Raw genomic sequence first — 18,016 nt, forward strand, 5'->3', positions numbered from 1 at the left:
CAGTCAGTCTCAAAACAGTGGTGCAGAGGTAAAGCCATTCACAAAATGGTGGTGGATGACGGCAGATTTTGGCATAATCAGCTGGCAACGGATTACATTTTCTACTGATAGCTAAACCCTCTTAGGAAATGTACAATTTCTTTGCCACAATGTTTTCCTTGTGGCAAGGAGCACCATAGCCCAGCTTTCTCAAGCTAAGTACAGACATTTGCAGTGGAGGTATTGTGATAGCCTCTACGTTTTAAGCAGAATTTGCTGATCCAGAGGCTCTTTTATATTTCCTTTCTCATTGCCATGTGCCTCCTAAAATCAGACAAGATTTCTGAACCCCAGAACAACAGTAACACTTGACTTGGATGGTAGCCTATTCTCTTTCTATAGTCTTAAGTCTGAGCAGGTAAAATATTCTAGCTTTGAAATGCTAAGGCAGATATGTACTTTAACAGCAACAGAGAACGGGTATAGTTTTACATCAGTACACTTTGAATTGCAAAGAGCAAATAAATAATTTAACCCCACTTCTAAAGTGCATAGAAGTTATGTTACAGGCAAATGGATAGCACTATCTGGTCAATAGAAGGGTCAGCTGCTAGTTATAAGCAGCATGTGTATATTTTGTGCAACAACAACAAAACAACAACAACAAAAAGATTTCATGCATAGAATTGTTGAATCCCAAATATAGATCTGTGAAATTTTGCTTATTTTACACAATTTGTTTTGCTTCTAACTAGCCATGGGGAGGTAGGGGAGCTATACAGGCTCAATCTTTAACCCACAGATGCCTGAAAACAATGCTCAACAACTTCTATGACCATGGTATTTAATCCAGGCAGTGCATACTCACATTTTATCATACCAGCTATAAATGCTGAAAGCTTGGTTTTGTGTGGGATATTGTTTTTAGTAAAGCCTGAGATTCTCAGGAATCTGAATTCTGCACTCGTATGGAATTACAGAATACACATTAGTGTTTATGAGGCAGGTGATGTATTGTCATTAAGCACAAATACCAAATGATACATACATACACAAATTTTTAGATCAGCTTCAGTGCTAAATCAGATATTTCAGTTTCAGTCTCTTACCCAAATATTGTGAAAGGGATCTGTCGCATTGTCTGGATCATATATAAGGCAATTTCCACCATAATCTCTTTCTGGTAAGGGGACTCCTAATTTTGGATCAATGAATTTCATAAACTGTCTTCCATCATGTACAGTCTAAAGAATTAAGCACATCTATTAGTAAGAGCAGTTAAAACAAGTTCTAATTTGACAAAATATTGTACTGTTCTTGAATAGTAATTTTTATATTTTCTAAGATGGCAAAATAGGTGGAAGAGTCAAGCACATTTGGTTTCATTACCTTAAATAAGAGATTGGATAAAGCCCTGTGTCCATTCACTGCTTAAAGAGTATAAGTTAATAACCTACACAAGACAAGACTAAAGACAGCTAAAAGTCCCCTCAATGTATTCTTTTCAGTACCTTCTATAAACCTTATTGCTTAGACAAGCCTACCCAGATGCTTAGAAATGCTGATGTGAATTTTAATCTGTTTTAGTATTTTAACTTTTTGTCTGTTTTAATGTATTGTAATGTTTTCTTGATTTAATGGTTTTATCTTTTAGTAATGTTTTTTTACAATCAAGTGGTGTATAAATTTTAATAAATAAATAAATAAATAAAATAATTCCACCCCTAATTGTGGCACCCATAGAACATCCCTAGCTAACAGGACCAGTAGTCAGGGATGATGGGAATTGTAGTCCCAAAACAGCTGGAGGGCCAAGTTTGGCCACCACTGGTGTAAGAGCAACATATATGAACATTATTCGGTCCAATAGGCCAACTGTTAACAAAGGGCGGCTTTAGGGAAGTTGTGCTTATGGTTCTCACCCTTGAAAGTGTAGGCTCCATTTTGAAAGGGAGAAAAACAGCTTGGCTCGGTAGTACCCTTTCTTTTCTTTTCTCTTTTTTTTTTTGGAAAGGGAGAATAGATCCACATCTAGAAATAATTGCTTTGCCGCCTGGGACTCCTGGAGCCATTCAGGGTGGGGAGGGGCACTCTCACAGAAGCAGACCTAGATTATTATGGCATTTCTGCAGGGAATAGGCTCAACTGGGAACATTGATATCAAGAATAAGAATTTTCACAACCTATAGAATTACCAATAAGTGCTTTCTTGGTTTACTTGCAAGTGAAATAGTAGCTAAAATACTCTCCCAGTGTTCTAAGAGACTAATCCCCATGTAGCATAAGGTGCTGTGATAAGCTTAACAGTTCTCAGGAAATCCCATGCAAGATACAAGACTGCCACCCAAACACTTTCACCAAGAACTACCTACCTAGCCAGAGGAAAAAGTCCTGACAGAAGCTTTCTTGGCTTTTGTTTACATGGATGTGTGAAAGAAACTGAGTGTGGAGGCAATAATCCCCTTGCCTTGAGGAGAAGAGTGGATACCTCCTCTTCTGATAGCTCTCAGTAACATTCTGCACAGGTATTCTCTTATATTAGACTGTAGGGATGCCATGAAGAATTAACTTATACAAATTGTATTGTGGGAGGGGGCATAAGGCAAAGCACATGCTTTATAGGCAGAAGGTGCCTGATTAAAATCCTGATGGGTCCAGTAAGAAGTATGAGGCACCAGGTCCCTGGAGAACTGCAGCCAGTCAGAGTAGATAATACTGAACTAGGTGATCTGGTCTGGTATAAAGAGAGCTTTCTATGTAGGCATGCTTCCTTTTAAAGAAAACTTCCCATTTTATTGTTCATGTTTGTTACCTTTTACAAAACTTCTTTTAAAAATCCCCAATAAACTGCATAAAAGATGCAATTTTAAAATCCTTACCTGAAAAAGTATGAAGATGAGGAAAAGCTCATACACTACACTGACACACAGCCAAAACCTCCAGTAGGCTAAAAGAACAAACAAGAAAATCAGAACATACACATAAATGGGTATCTTTAGTGCAGAGTGTATTTCAAGTTATGGATTATGCCTTCAACACAACACTAAACAAGATTTGAAATGTGCTGCTAGGAACCCACATTTTTTCAATTAATTATCCACATTTATTTATAATAAAGGATTGTTTTTGCACAACATAATCTTGTTCTATTCCATTGAGACAATGTTCACATACATATTTAATAGCTGCCTACCAGTGTCATATTTTGGAAGACAAGATGACCTTTCAAAATCCTGAAATCTGATAATACCCTTACTAAACAAGTTCTCTCTTTCTTCCGCCCATAGTTGATGAAAATGGTCCCAGTATTAAGGAATATAAGGCTAGATGAATATAGCTCAGATTTTCCACTCTGGCCAAAAATATCAGTTCTGATTTTATTATTATAGTTTAAGATATTCCATTTAAGTATCTCGTGAATGAACAACCAGCATAGGCAATGTTCCTCAGACACACCTCAAATTATAAACATTTCCTAAGCTTTCTTCAAAGTGTATCATATCATTGCTATTTTTAACAACTCCTGTTTTGGCAACTTAATTATGAGACTTCCATAACTAACACACTGTAATGCACTTGTTAAAACTAGGATATGGTAGGATAGTTCAAATGCCCAAACATAGGCCCCTGCTGTGAAAAGGTCCACATTTGCCTCACAAATGCAATCCCTAATTTACAGTGTCATTTTTCTGTAAGGAATGCTAGGAATTGTAGTCCCAGGATGGTGGGGAAGGAAGAATGAAAGGGACAGTTCTAGCCCTAGTCCCCTGCTAGGAACAGGAACACCCATCACTGCCTCACCCAAATAAGGTTTGTAGTTTTGTAGGGGCTATGCGTGTTCTGTGGCTGCTCACAAGGAGCATTTGAAAAGATCAAGCTCCATTCAGGGCAACCATAGGAATGCTCATGCATCCCTAATTAGCACTCTTTCTCTTCAATGACAGATCACTCATTTATTCTTTTATTCTAGCACTCTCATTAACAGCCTTATGTCTTCTTCACTACTCAAGTTCAGATGACAGACTAGCTGAAATGTCCTTTCTGTAATAGCTTTGTTACTCTGTAGAAAGCAGATTATTTTATGCTTCCCAAACAGTTTTGGAAATCATTTTATGTAATTGCAGAGATGTGTGCCGTGTTTGAAAATAATGCTTAACTCAGGAGTGGGGTGAAAATTGGCCACTTATTCCTTTTGAACCATTTTCAGATGATCCACCCATTCAATATTTAAAAAGCATCTCCATTCTATCAAGTTGCCTTTTTCTTCTCACGTATATGATAGAAAAGGTAACATTTCTAACAGTGAAGGTCAGCATTGGGTTACAATTTCTAAATTGTTTTTCATTATGTTTTGCTTCAAAACCTGTACTATGAGTGTTTAAAGCACTCAGTTTGTTGACAAGTGACTCACAGAATCACATTATGTGACAAAGACTGCAATTCTGAACACGCCTGCCAGGGAATAAACCCACTGACCAAAGTAGGCCTGATTTGAGAGTTGACAAGCATAGGATTGCACTGTAAGGTTTGCATACTCATTCTCCTTCAACAAACAAAGAAAGAAAATAAACATTAATTTGAAAATGAGGATACTTAACAGTATCAGTCATTTGTTAGATATGCAGAAAAATCTATGGGTCCACCCTCTGCACAACTGTAAGAATACTGTATTGTTAAAAAAAATTGGGGGGCGGGGTAAGTGAATATGAAATAATACAATACTGAATACAATAATCATGCTTTGGAAATTCACAAAACAGATACAGAGAAATGACTGCATTTTGGTTATTCCCTTCCAACTCTACAATTCTATGAATCTCTAGATACTGAATGCAATGGCATGGGAAATGGACAGAATATCCTCAATAGACCAGAAGAAAATCCAGGACAAAAATATTCAATAAAATGACACAATATAAACTATTATGAAAAGGAATAATCAACAATAGAAATACTTCAAAAACATTTGATTCTTTTTATTTCTTATTGGAATTGGCATTATACAAGGGAATATGTGGTGATGGATATTCCAAGCATGTAATATAAGAACTGAATTGATGTAACTCAGAAAATGCTTTCTTGAGGCATGTGAAATGGACACGTTCTGTGATGTTTCTTTCTGGTCATAAATTACAACTCTTTATCAACTTTGTTATGGAGAATTTTTTTGCAAATGTTCACACACTCTTAAATTCTATTTCTGTGATATGTTGAATAACAGACAGGCAACAAAAGTGGGTTTTGAGAACCCTTATGGTAGCTAAAATGCTTACCCTGAGAAGCTGGATGGACAAATATCTACCATCTATCAGTCAGTGGTTTGACTCTCACTGTCCTTTACGTTTGAATGAACAACTTCTTAATTGTAAATTCTGTTTAGATACCTATTTGGACATTTGAACTACCTATGTTTATATCAGAATTGACTGCATTTGTTAAGCTGCAATTATATAAGTGTAAGAAATTTTTAAAACAAGAAACAAGGATACTGTGTTATCTAAATAGCGCCATACTGCTGCACTCTTGCATCACAGTAGCAAATTGTCTACAACAATCTTTCTATTGTACTTCTGACTAATGAAATAAGACGTATGTCAGACAAAAATATTAATGCACTGAAGAAGAGTGTTTGTGTGTAAAACTTCCCACAGAGGAAGCTGTCTTTGTGATGCAAAACATTTATCAAGTTACCATGTTTAGCAAAACGTCAAGTGAGGGATGGTGAATACAGTGAATACATTGGTGTTAAATATCTTAATGTTTATTTTTTTTAGTACTTTCAGTTTTACAAATCTGCACAGTGGTATTTAGCCAAATACAATCCATACATTTCCCATCAACTTCCCTTTTCAATATAATTATTTATGTCACATCTTCAAGAATACTTGAAAGAATTTTTAACAATATACATTACTAAAGTCACAAAAATATCAAAATGTAACAAGTCATCAGGATCTTTCCCACAGGGCATTCAATAGTAGACAACCCTATTGTGGGGAAGACGATAGTCCAGCTGGAGCAGGCTATTCTTTGCCTGCGTCTCTTTCTATCCCACAATCTTTTCCACAGGGTGGCTGGTGGCAGATGGACTTGTGGAATTGGGGGCAGGTGGTAGACAGTGGAACAGGAGCATGAATTTAGTGCTCTCTTTGCCTGCCTCCCTTACTCAAAGTAAGTTATTTTTGGTAGAAGAGGCGGGGGGAGGGACCTTTTCCAGGTATAATCTAAATCTGAAATAGATAACCAAAATGTGTGTCCTTTTCTTAAGCACTCACTAAGCGGAATGTTTATGTTCCGCAATGCTCTGCAGTTGCAGTTCTCCAGCCTAAATACACATACACCATTGGCCTGATCTAGCAGGTTCTTCTTATGTTTTTATAGCAAATACTGTATTTACTCAAATCTAATGCACCATCAAATCTAATGCGCACCTCAATGTTCAGAACCTTGAAACCAAAAAGAAGCATTTGCTGGCGAAAGTAAATGTGCCATCAAATCTAATGCATGCCTTAATTTTCGCAATGTAATTTGGCCAAGAAAGGTGAGCATTAGATTCAATAAAATGCGGTAAAATATGTCATCTGTTAAATGACTAATGAGTACACAATCAGATGAGGACTTCTGAAAACTGCTAGATTCTGTTCATGAAATCACATTCTACCTAGGGGATACAGGCTGTGAAACATAGGTTACTACTTTCAACATTTACAAATAACCATTAGGAGCCATTTTACCAAGTGTATCATTATCAAAATATTTTTTATGATATGAGCAATTCTGATTACCTGGATGAGGTCTTGAAAATGGCCCATCTTTTGCTTGAGTGACTCCAAAACACAAGAAAACTAAAATGCTGGCAACAATACCTCTGGAAAAAAAAAACACTTTCAATTTACATCTGTTCGTGAATCATGGTATTTGTCAAATATGTATTTTGAATTTCCACAGAACATCTAAAATCAGAAAAACTATTTGAAGGCAGTCTAGTCTTGAAGACTGAAAGACCATGAAGTTCATACTCTGTGATAGGTTGTTTTAGATACATTTTAGCAGTCAAAAGCATGCAACAGGGAAGAAAACAAATTTTGCCTGGCTCAATATATAGTTTAACTCTTATTACCTATTAAAAGCTGTTCACAAGTTTTGAGAAAAACCAAAAGATACAACACTGATCCTCTTAAAATTGAAAGGCAGGTAGATTCTAAAAAATCTTATTCAGATCAGCCAAGCAGTTGGCACAATTCAATTTCCCCAGCTTCTGCTTCTGGTGTGACCTAGGCACATTTTGCACCTGGCTATTGGTCTCTTACAATCAAGTGAAGATGCCTGGGCACCTGGTACCTGATGTCTCCACCATCAGAAGGTGCATATCTGGGGATCCTTAGATCTTGCCTTTTTCTGCACACTAACAACACATCCTTTAGAATTCTATTCACAATATCAGAACAAATCTATCCACAAAATAAGAACAAATTTCAGGAACCAAAAAGTTGTACTTAAAAATACAACTTTTGAGCTGTCTGGCTCCAAAATGCCGACTAGACATTTCATTTTGGCAACTGTAACCCTGGTTTAAGGAGCCATTTGGTGCCTAGCTTATTTATCTGAGTTTCTAACACTGAAATTATTTCCCAGGGACACTAATGAGGTCTTGTTAAGAATCAAGACCTTATGAGGTCATTGCTACCTGCTTTGGTAGCAGCTGAATTCCTTCCTAGCAGGGACCCCCTGAGAAGTCTACCAGGCAGCTTCTTCCCTACCCTATGTGACAAAGCTGATAAAGGCAGCAAGAGGATGGAAGTCCCAAGCTACCTGCATGGCTGGGTATGGATCCACCAGTCTGTAGTTGAGTTATAATTAACTTGCCTCGTCATCTGCAACATGGGAAGTCCCCTTTATACAATCTGACATGCTTCCATTTGTCATTCATACCATAAACAGTTACTTGGCTCATAAATGTTATGGAGAAGCACAGGTAATATTCCGCTTCCATAATGTGTAGCTAAAAGGGGAGTGAGGCACAGTCATAGATCAATAGGTCTGGCTAATTACATACTAGTTTTCCATAGGGATATGTGATCTCATTGGCACTTTAAAACTGTTTGGGAAAGGCTGTAACATATTCTATTTCTGCACATGTAAATTAATCCTTAAAGTATACCTAGTATTTAAGTATTTCCCGTACACAAGTCACAATTACAGGGCGATATTCAAGGACGCGGGTGGCACTGTGTGTTAAACCACAGAGCCCAGGGCTTGCTGATCAGAAGGTTGGCGGTTCGAATCCCCGTGACGGGGTGAGCTCCCGTTGTTCGGTCCCTGCTCCTGCCCACCTAGCAGTTCGAAAGGACGTCCAAGTGCAAGTAGATAAATAGGTACCGCTCTGGCGGGAAGGTAAACGGCGTTTCCATGAGCTGCTCTGGTTCGCCAGAAGCGGCTTAGTCATGCTGGCCACATGACCCGGAAGCTGTACGCTGGCTCCCTCGGCCAGTAACGCTAGATGAGCACCGCAACCCCAGAGTCGGACACAACTGGACCTAATGGTCAGGGGTCCCTTTACCTTTACCTATTCAATGTTAGTAATACTCAAGAGTAGATGAATTGAAATAAATGATACTAACTCAAGCCTATGATTTCAACAGGTCTACTTTGAGTTTGACTTAGTTGGATATCACCTTATTTAGTGTGGCTGTAAGTTACCACAAAAGTTTTAATAACTGAAATAGATAGATATATTTTCAAATCAATCAATTTACTGAACCATAATACTGAAACCTAATTTTCTAAGGATGAACTGTTTAAACTACTAAACTATTGGAAGCCACACTATGTCTTCAGATTCAGTCAGGTTTGTGACCTCTATACCAAAGTATACTGCCCTACACCAATGCTAAAAATCAACATCTGGGTCAAGTTATCATGAGTTAAGACAACATGGAACCAATTTATAGACCCTGTTTAAGTATCACTTTATTTAATACATGAAGGCAATCTAGATTAAACATGCTGCTTTAATTCATGCATCTTGCTATAAATCATCACTGTTTTTATCTTACCATAATTTGAAATTGGGTTGCTTCTTGAGTAAAAAGATAATTGCTAATCTGAAGTTTGAGGCACACATATCAGGGGGAGAATGTTCAGGCTATGTACAGTTTAGAGTTTTATAACTCTATAAAGGGAGTCCAATTCACATAATTTATGAAACTGTACATCGTCATGGAAAATCTAAAGAACTAAATGAATGGTTTACGCCTTCATTTGGTTTTACGTTCCATAAAACCAAAGCAGTGTAATAAGAATTTTAAGGAGGGGGCCTGACACCATTTTTGACTCCCAAGCTGACCCAAGTGTTTTTTTCTGCAAGGGGGAGGGGGTGGGGGAACCTGCCCATTGTCTCAGGAATTAAAGTGATAATCCCTGGCATCCTGATACCTGAGTGTACGACAGGTAGCCATTCCAGAAATAACAAAACCCAGATGAAGACACCCAGATGAAGACAAAAGGGTGTGAATAACTTGGCTGGGAAACAGGGAAATGTAAATATCTCTTTTGTTTCACTTGAAGGGTGTTTGGTGGAGGGCAAGAGGAGGCATGGGGCAGGGTCCAGGATGCTCAGATTACTGCCACCAGACCTCCCCTTTCATGATGTATGTATGATGTCTCTGGGGGTGGTCTTGGAGTCCAGGGCAGGAAATTTAAATGTCTATATAAGGGCAGGCACACCTTTGTTCTAGGTCCCTCCCCTCCTCTCCTGTGTGTGAAGGGAGTCACCCTGTTGCAACAGCTATAATAAAGATTTTGCTTCTCAATTTACTCTGGTTGGCCTCTGTTATATTCTTCTATAGATGGAGAACCTACAAAGGGCTCTTGTGTACCCCATAAGGGAATAAGGGCAGGCCTTGTTTAAAACAGCAGCAAGATCAATTCAAATTGCAGGAAACTAAATTATTTGTGTGCAGACCAAAAAGCAAGTCAGCAGCCTTGAGTGGCAAACCACAATACTGCAACATTTATACAAGACCTACTGCACTGAAATCTGGAACTATAGATATATACCCAGAGTATAATGCTAGCCAAGGTGTACCAGGTTAACAAGCAAGTTAAAGTGCAACCTCCATTTGAACTCTTAATCCCTTATGCAGAATTAGGCATGCTTTCTTGTTAATTTATAGAGGAAAAAAGATCAAAACAGGGTAGAAATACATCTTCTAATTGCTGCCTGATAGTACTTTATCACATGTAATTACACTGATCACCACCTTACATCAACTACACAGTGCACTGGAAAACAAATTGGCCTGCTCACATATTAAGGATATCCTCAGTAGTTTTATTATTTTTAAATATTACTTCTATATCACCTTTCATGAAACACTCAATCAATTAACAATATACAATGGGTGGAATTCAATATAGCACAAAGGAGAAAGTGCAAGCATTTTAGCTTGCCCAATAGAACCGATGAAACAATTTCCTCTCTCTCTCAATCTCTCTCTCTCTCTCTCCTCCCCCCCTTTCTGGGGGTTCTCCCAACCCTCCAGAGATGATTTGGGGGAGGTGCAGGAGAGAGCCCCATTCTGCTTGTGGGAATCTTCATGCTGGCATCCACTAACATAACTGGGTAGCTGAATTCAGCCCATTAAAAATAATTAAGACAATACAACAGCAGCTACAGAGCCAGTACAAATTACAGTAAGCTGGTATTAATGGGCAGTGAAGGCTGGAGAGAAAACTTTTATCAGGCACCAAAACAAAGCACTATTGGTGCCTGCTTATCACACAAGGCAATGCTGTTTTATAGGCTTGGTAACACAATGGAAAAGACCACCACCCTAGTTACTGCAAGATGGATCTCAGCAGGCTGTAGCACAAACATAAGGGCCTCATTCAAATATCTTATTGACTGGGTAGTCTGTAAACATAACCTGGGCCCAAGTTGCTTAGGGCTTTGTAAGTCAGCACCAAATAACTGGCAGCCAGTGCAATTCTTTTATAAGTGGTGTCATATGTTATGCTATGCTTGCAGCAGTAGGTCAACCTAGTCAACGCAGCATTAAGGGGGATGTTGCAGAGACATCTAAAATGTGATTAGGAAAGAAACTGCATATCTGTATCCACCTACATCGGCAAATCATTGGCTAAATACTGGTTATCACTTCTGCCCAGCCAATGACAACATTATGAGATGCCTCAGCTTTTTTATTCAGGTCATAGTATGAAGTTTGTGTTCCTGCACTCCCTTCCCTTCATGATGAAGAGAGGATTTTCCCATGTGAAATCTAGGAAATATGTCATCTATTATTTTTAGATCTTTTACATCCATCAAATCATGTTGCTTTCTTTTATCTGCAGTCAATTAGAGTTGTTGTAAGCCAATTAAACTATAATAAGGAGAAAATAGGGCCCGTTTCCCAAGGGGGAGTTCCGGAATTTTTTACCCTGGGGAGAACCCCGTAATTTGCAGAGCCTCCCACTTACGCTGAAATGACAGAGACGAACCGTAGCTGAAAAAGCAAAGCGTAGCCTTCCCATTTATTCCAAGATCTGTTGCAACAGAGGTTCCCCAGACGAACAGAGAACCCCGATTTATGGTACAAGGAGACTTATATACATTTCTGTTTCCATACAAGTCAATGACACGAAAAGAGCGGGGAAAGGGGATTTTACATAAGGTAAGCACATTTTACTGTGTGATTGGATTTGACAATGGTGGTTGAGTGCTTTTTCCTGTCCATCCTTTGACTAGATAACAGTCCTGTATATCTCTGTATGCAGGGTGGAGCCGGCGATTGGAATTTCCTGAATTGCAAATGTCCATGCTTTTGTTATGAATAAAGGTGGTTGTCCTTGTTTATAGTTGACATCTCAATGTTTATTTCTTGCTGCTTTGGTAGTAGACCCAACAGGTGGCGCGGGTCTGGCTGATGGGTTTAGATTATGCAAATGGTCAAGAGGCTGGGTGGAGAGGCTAATCCAGCTGCAGGCGATAGGCATGGGTGGGGTGCGGAGATGTGATCAGATAATGAGCGGTCAGATTTGCATCTGAACATCAGGATTGTCGCTGTCCGTCCCCTCCCCCCCCACCTGCCCTTCTGCTTCTGGAAAGAAATGGATCAACATGGCTCTCTCTCCCTCCAGGTGGCCTTGCCTTGGACCTGGGTTCTGTGGGTCCCCTCTCTGTTCATTGGGGTGATAGTGGGGTGCAGGTGGGGTACAGGTGGGGTGCACTCCTATTACATTCCCCTCTCTGCGGCTTAATTTTGGTACAAAATTATTGCCGCACATCCTTTGTTGAATACACACCTCCCCCTAAGTGGTACATAGGGATGGACACAGGGGCTCCCCGGGGCTGCATCAAGGGAGCCTGGATGGGAATAGGGGAGGGTCGTGCCGAGCGCATTATAGCAGGAAAACATTGTAAGCAGCAACAGAGGAAAACAGCGATGGCAATCAAAGAGGCAGCAATAAAAATGAACCCCTTTACGGTCTCATGTATCCATGAGGAATTAGGGAGCCATGACCAAAGATCCTGATCAGAAATATCTTCATGTAGGATATCTTGGAGGTTACCGGTGAGGGAGGCGATGGCACCGAGGTGGGCTGAAATGTTAAAGGTCTGGCCGGTCACATAAGAACAACACTCTGCCCCGATGACCTTACAAGCTCTGCCTTGTTACTTGTGGTATTCTAGCACTTTGGGATAAACATTTTCTCCCTAGTGGTCTATGCTTTATTTACCAGGAAGGTCCACCAGTGACTGAAAATGCAGTTTGTTTTGTTCCTGTCTTTTGTGTGTGTTTCCAGGTGTCAAAGCCAGCTGTCCTATGGTCTCTTGACCCACAGCAACACCCATACATGCATCCCTGGTGTAAGGGCTTGCATTGACTTGACCTAAAGCCTTTTAACCCCATGTGGTTAGGTGTGACACTCCCTGGAGAGAAAATGCCCCATCCTGCGCATTTTGGGGGCTCTGTGGCTTTGGTTCTGCTCTCAAAGGGGTGGGCCTGCGCTCTTGCTATTTATAGGGACGTAAGCCAATGACACCTTGGATACAATTGTCCAATTCAAATGAAGTCCAATTAAAATTTATACATGCCCATGGTTCACGTTCCAAACCAATCTGTGAAAAACCATTCTAAAAAGGCAGTGGTCCAAATAATAATTTAACATATAAGGAAACATTCCTGCAAAATCAAAGCATAAACACCTTCATGTATCTGGGGTTTTGTTTTTTGTTTTGGATCTCGAAGTTTCTTCTTGGTAAATGATTCAAACAATCTAAAATGTGTAGATGGGGTTGGCTATCCAGTGGGTCAAGGAAATGTGGTCATAAATTGGTCTAACCTAAATACTGGACTATGCAATAGCCTGATCTATTGAAACATAAAATGCATGGCAATACGCTATACATTAAACATAAAAACAAAACAATTAAACACAAAAAGAACACACTATCAGACACATTTCAGCATTCCTACATAATAACACATAATATACACCAGTGTTTTTCAACCTTTTTTGGGCAAGGGCACACTTGTTTTATGAAAAAAATCACGAGGCACACCACCATTAGAAAATGTTAAAAAAAGTAACTCTGTGCCTATATTGACTATATATAAAATAATTCTCTTGAATAGGAATCAAATAAACACAATTTTTCCCATGGCACACCAGGCAACATCTCGCGGCACACTAGTGTGCCGCGGAACAGTGGTTGAAAAACACTGATATACACAACATACAATTATTAATTCAACAGCAGTTGGATGTCTTTGAGGAACTCATGTGATTTTGAGACCATTCTGGCTGCTGTTACATCCTTTCAATCCTAGGGCACAGAATCTTGGTCAAAAGAAAAGAAAAATGTCCTTACAATTCAACTCCCCCCCCTTTTGTCAAAAAAGAAAAGAAAAGAAAAATAAGCTCCTGAAGAGAGCACTCTCATTTTTACCTGTGGAAATAATTTGGCATGTTAGGATTTTAAAGTCCCAATACTTAATTCTTTTGTTGTTATTCAGGTGGCCCCTGGAGCAATCTCCTTGCAGGGATAAACTTTGTCAGTAGCCTCTGTGCATGTACAGAGTTCATGATTTAGAAACCTATTGTACCACTTGAAAGAGTTGCATCCCTTGGCTAAATTATTTTTTTATAAAGGAAGGGAAGGGTGAGGAGATTTTGAAAGAGTAGGTTTAGACAGAAACCCAGCAATTTACGCTTTCACAAAACCAGCACTAAAGATTGGTCAAATTAAAGTCCTAATGAAGTCTCGGCACTGATCGTGTTTACTGTACCAAATAAACATATCATACCCCAGGCAAAATAAATTGGGAGCTATGCCTCCTTTATCTACAGGAAATTGGGGTGCAGGTTTCTATTCTCAATTGTACCATTTGCAGACAAAATTATTCTGCCCTTTATTTACAGGAGAAAATGGTCAAGGCTCATTGATTAGTCTACTTGAGTATGTGGCTATCATTATTTTGTGTGCGCCCCCTCTGGTCATTTAGCAGAATACCTGCTCCCTTATATATGAGTAAAAATGGCCAGAGTCAGAATGAATAAAATTCAAATATTCACAGTGATTTTAGCCAAGGCAGACTAAATTCTCTGCTCCCTCATGTATGGGAAAATGGCTCTTCAAGGCTCTTGTATGTGCTTAAACTTTAAAACTTAAAATAGGTGAATTGGTAATCGCTCCTTTTATAAAACAAAACACAGCACTCTACTCTCAACTCTGAAAGCTGGGTTGAATTTCAACCCACCACCACACCAGGATTTAAAAATTACCCTCCAATGCTTGCAGACACATGGCCTTCCACATAGTTATAAAGTGGGAGTTGAATGTACCCTGAGGTCATCTAGTCCAACCCCCTAAAATACAAGGTTCACAAGATTTGTACTACCAGAAACACATTCTTATATACAGACACAACTATCATGCAAGTACACGTGTACTAAAAGCAAAAGAAAAGTACCATCTTTATACAGAACCCTTTAGCAGACTTTAAGATAATTTGAGTGAGGATTTTTCCTTAGACTAGAGATGGCAAGTTCTTAGAGAATTATTTTTTTTTAAGATACAAGTGAACAGACGGTTTTCCTAAGATTTGATAGGGAGATAGTCTTTTATAAGGAATACTAATTCAAGAGTTGATATAACCACCTACAAATAATAAAACAGCCATAGATTTGATAGTGGTTTTTTTTAAGAAGGTAAAAGTGAACAATTTTCTTGAAGCCTAGTGAACCAATGTATTAGCAGCAAATTAAGATTTAAAACAACCATACATAGGAAAGTGAGATGGGGGGTACCTTTAGCAAAAATCCCCCCCTTTTTCGATGGGGAAGGAAAAGCTCAGACAGAACAAAGAAAACCTTTTTTTTTTTAAGGCTTAAGGCTGATGAAAATCAGACACTGCAATTCATCTTGTAAAACTTTAGACTTCTGCAGCAGAAAAAATTGTGTATTGAACACTGAGTTCACAAGTTCAAAGTTTTATATAAAAATTCAAAGTTACAAATCTCCCTTTTCTACAGCCTCTTTAAAACAAAAAAACATTTACACACAAATTCCATCACTTACATAAGATTATTTAAGCAAGCTTGCATTTTCTAAACCTTGATTACTTCTCTTATTTACTTCACGGAAAACGAAGATCTCTAACATACAGGCTCTCAGACTGGATAATATTTGGGGGGGGGGTTCTCTCTGGCCTTTTTAAACTCACTGAAGTTACACAAGGAAAACAAAATGACAGACACAAGGAACAGACTCACATGTATAACAGACAACACACATAACAGACATGTAACATGTAAACATATATTTCCATAAAGGAGTTGGCTCACTTCCTGTTTCATTAAGCGAAGTTAGTGGGAAAGTCCCACATGAAGTGGTTTTATGAGCCTCCTTTAAAGGACCAATTTCAAAGTTTGAGCAAACATTTCCACAGTTACAACCCTTCATTTTTCTTCATCCTGTACCAATTGCAATTTTATAAGTTGGTCATGTCAATTTTAAAGTACAAATTGGAGAGAACTGACTCAGAGTTCCAGCCAGGACCAAGCCAGATGGGCTTTGTTCTGACCAGGAGTCTGGGAAAGGAATTCCTTGGATTGGGGTGCACCCATTATCTAAAAGTGTGGTCTGACCTTTTATCCTGCAGTCGGGTTAGGAGAACCCTCTATCCTGGGACACGTTTCTCCCGGATCTTCTAGATCCCACAGCCCCCGGCTGTGATCTGCCTACCGTTCGTCTGCGCTAACTACTAGGTGGCCAGCCGTTGGCCTCTAGCTACTAGGCTGTGGTGCGATCAAGTACCTTCGAGACCCCCCTTACTAGTGTCAATAATAATTGCTGAGGGTCCGACAGCAACGTTCCTGCCTCTTACAAACTAAGGAAAAGGACTACCTGCCTTCGAACGCTTGCATGTGCAATGCCGAAGCGGTAAGCCCAGGATAGAATTTGTGAAAGGAAAAGGCAACCTTGCGTTCTGACAGCAGCCCGTCAGATTTAAAGAGGAAACATAGTAAATTTTGACAAGAGAGTCAGAGTGGACCGGGTCAGTTGCCACGTTTTGGACGTGAGCACTGTACCCCAGGACTTTGGTTCTGCTTTATCACCCTGCCCTACAGCTATGCTGTTAACCAAAAGTCCGAGCGAAGGGAAAGAAAAGGGATAGAACAGAATTTTTCGTTGCTGCGGTCACTTATCCACCCCTTACACCGTGTCCCTTATACTCACTTAGCGCTCTCTCGATGGCTTCCCGGGTTTCTTAACCTGCAAATTAACGAAAAAAAAGGAAAAACAAAAAACAAACTTCCTTCCCGGTTGCGTTGCTTTGCTTCGGTGCGTCCCGCTGGAACTCCAAATTACTGCCGGAGATCCTGGTTCCCGGGGCGGGGGAAAGCTCTCCCTGCAAAAAGGCTGGGTGCGCGCTGAGCTCCCTCGTCCCCAGACCCCTCAGATCGCCGGAAAACTTGGGTCCCTTCGTTGGTTGCCAATTGTTGTAAGCCAATTAAACTATAATAAGGAGAAAATAGGGCCCGTTTCCCAAGGGGGAGTTCCGGAATTTTTTACCCTGGGGAGAACCCCGTAATTTGCAGAGCCTCCCACTTACGCTGAAATGACAGAGACGAACCGTAGCTGAAAAAGCAAAGCGTAGCCTTCCCATTTATTCCAAGATCTGTTGCAACAGAGGTTCCCCAGACGAACAGAGAACCCCGATTTATGGTACAAGGAGACTTATATACATTTCTGTTTCCATACAAGTCAATGACACGAAAAGAGCGGGGAAAGGGGATTTTACATAAGGTAAGCACATTTTACTGTGTGATTGGATTTGACAATGGTGGTTGAGTGCTTTTTCCTGTCCATCCTTTGACTAGATAACAGTCCTGTATATCTCTGTATGCAGGGTGGAGCCGGCGATTGGAATTTCCTGAATTGCAAATGTCCATGCTTTTGTTATGAATAAAGGTGGTTGTCCTTGTTTATAGTTGACATCTCAATGTTTATTTCTTGCTGCTTTGGTAGTAGACCCAACAGGTGGCGCGGGTCTGGCTGATGGGTTTAGATTATGCAAATGGTCAAGAGGCTGGGTGGAGAGGCTAATCCAGCTGCAGGCGATAGGCATGGGTGGGGTGCGGAGATGTGATCAGATAATGAGCGGTCAGATTTGCATCTGAACATCAGGATTGTCGCTGTCCGTCCCCTCCCCCCCCACCTGCCCTTCTGCTTCTGGAAAGAAATGGATCAACATGGCTCTCTCTCCCTCCAGGTGGCCTTGCCTTGGACCTGGGTTCTGTGGGTCCCCTCTCTGTTCATTGGGGTGATAGTGGGGTGCAGGTGGGGTACAGGTGGGGTGCACTCCTATTACAGAGTTTTTGACTTAACGATGACCTCAGGTTCAACAATGTACCGGTAAGAGCGTAAGAAGAGCCTTTGGTTCATCTTTAAATAAATTAACCAAGTTAACACAATAAACCAAGAACACTAATTGTATTCCAAGTTCTAGAGAATACACAGATGACA

General features: G+C 39.9%; 1 protein-coding gene across 1 annotated transcript in view; it reads right to left on the minus strand.

Annotated features, from left to right (window-relative positions):
* The window catches only part of PTDSS2 (phosphatidylserine synthase 2), a 47,788-nt gene that overhangs the window by 19,115 nt on the left and 10,657 nt on the right, over positions 1-18,016 (minus strand). Inside the window, exons 3-5 of the mRNA XM_033156375.1 lie at positions 6,765-6,847; positions 2,859-2,926; positions 1,089-1,223 (exon numbers count right to left, since the gene is read on the minus strand). Coding sequence (XP_033012266.1) covers positions 1,089-1,223; positions 2,859-2,926; positions 6,765-6,847 — 286 coding nt within the window. The remainder of the gene's footprint in view (positions 1-1,088; positions 1,224-2,858; positions 2,927-6,764; positions 6,848-18,016) is intronic.

This window comes from Lacerta agilis, chromosome 1 (genome assembly GCF_009819535.1).
Source record: "Lacerta agilis isolate rLacAgi1 chromosome 1, rLacAgi1.pri, whole genome shotgun sequence".
NCBI classification, from domain to species: domain Eukaryota; kingdom Metazoa; phylum Chordata; class Lepidosauria; order Squamata; family Lacertidae; genus Lacerta; species Lacerta agilis.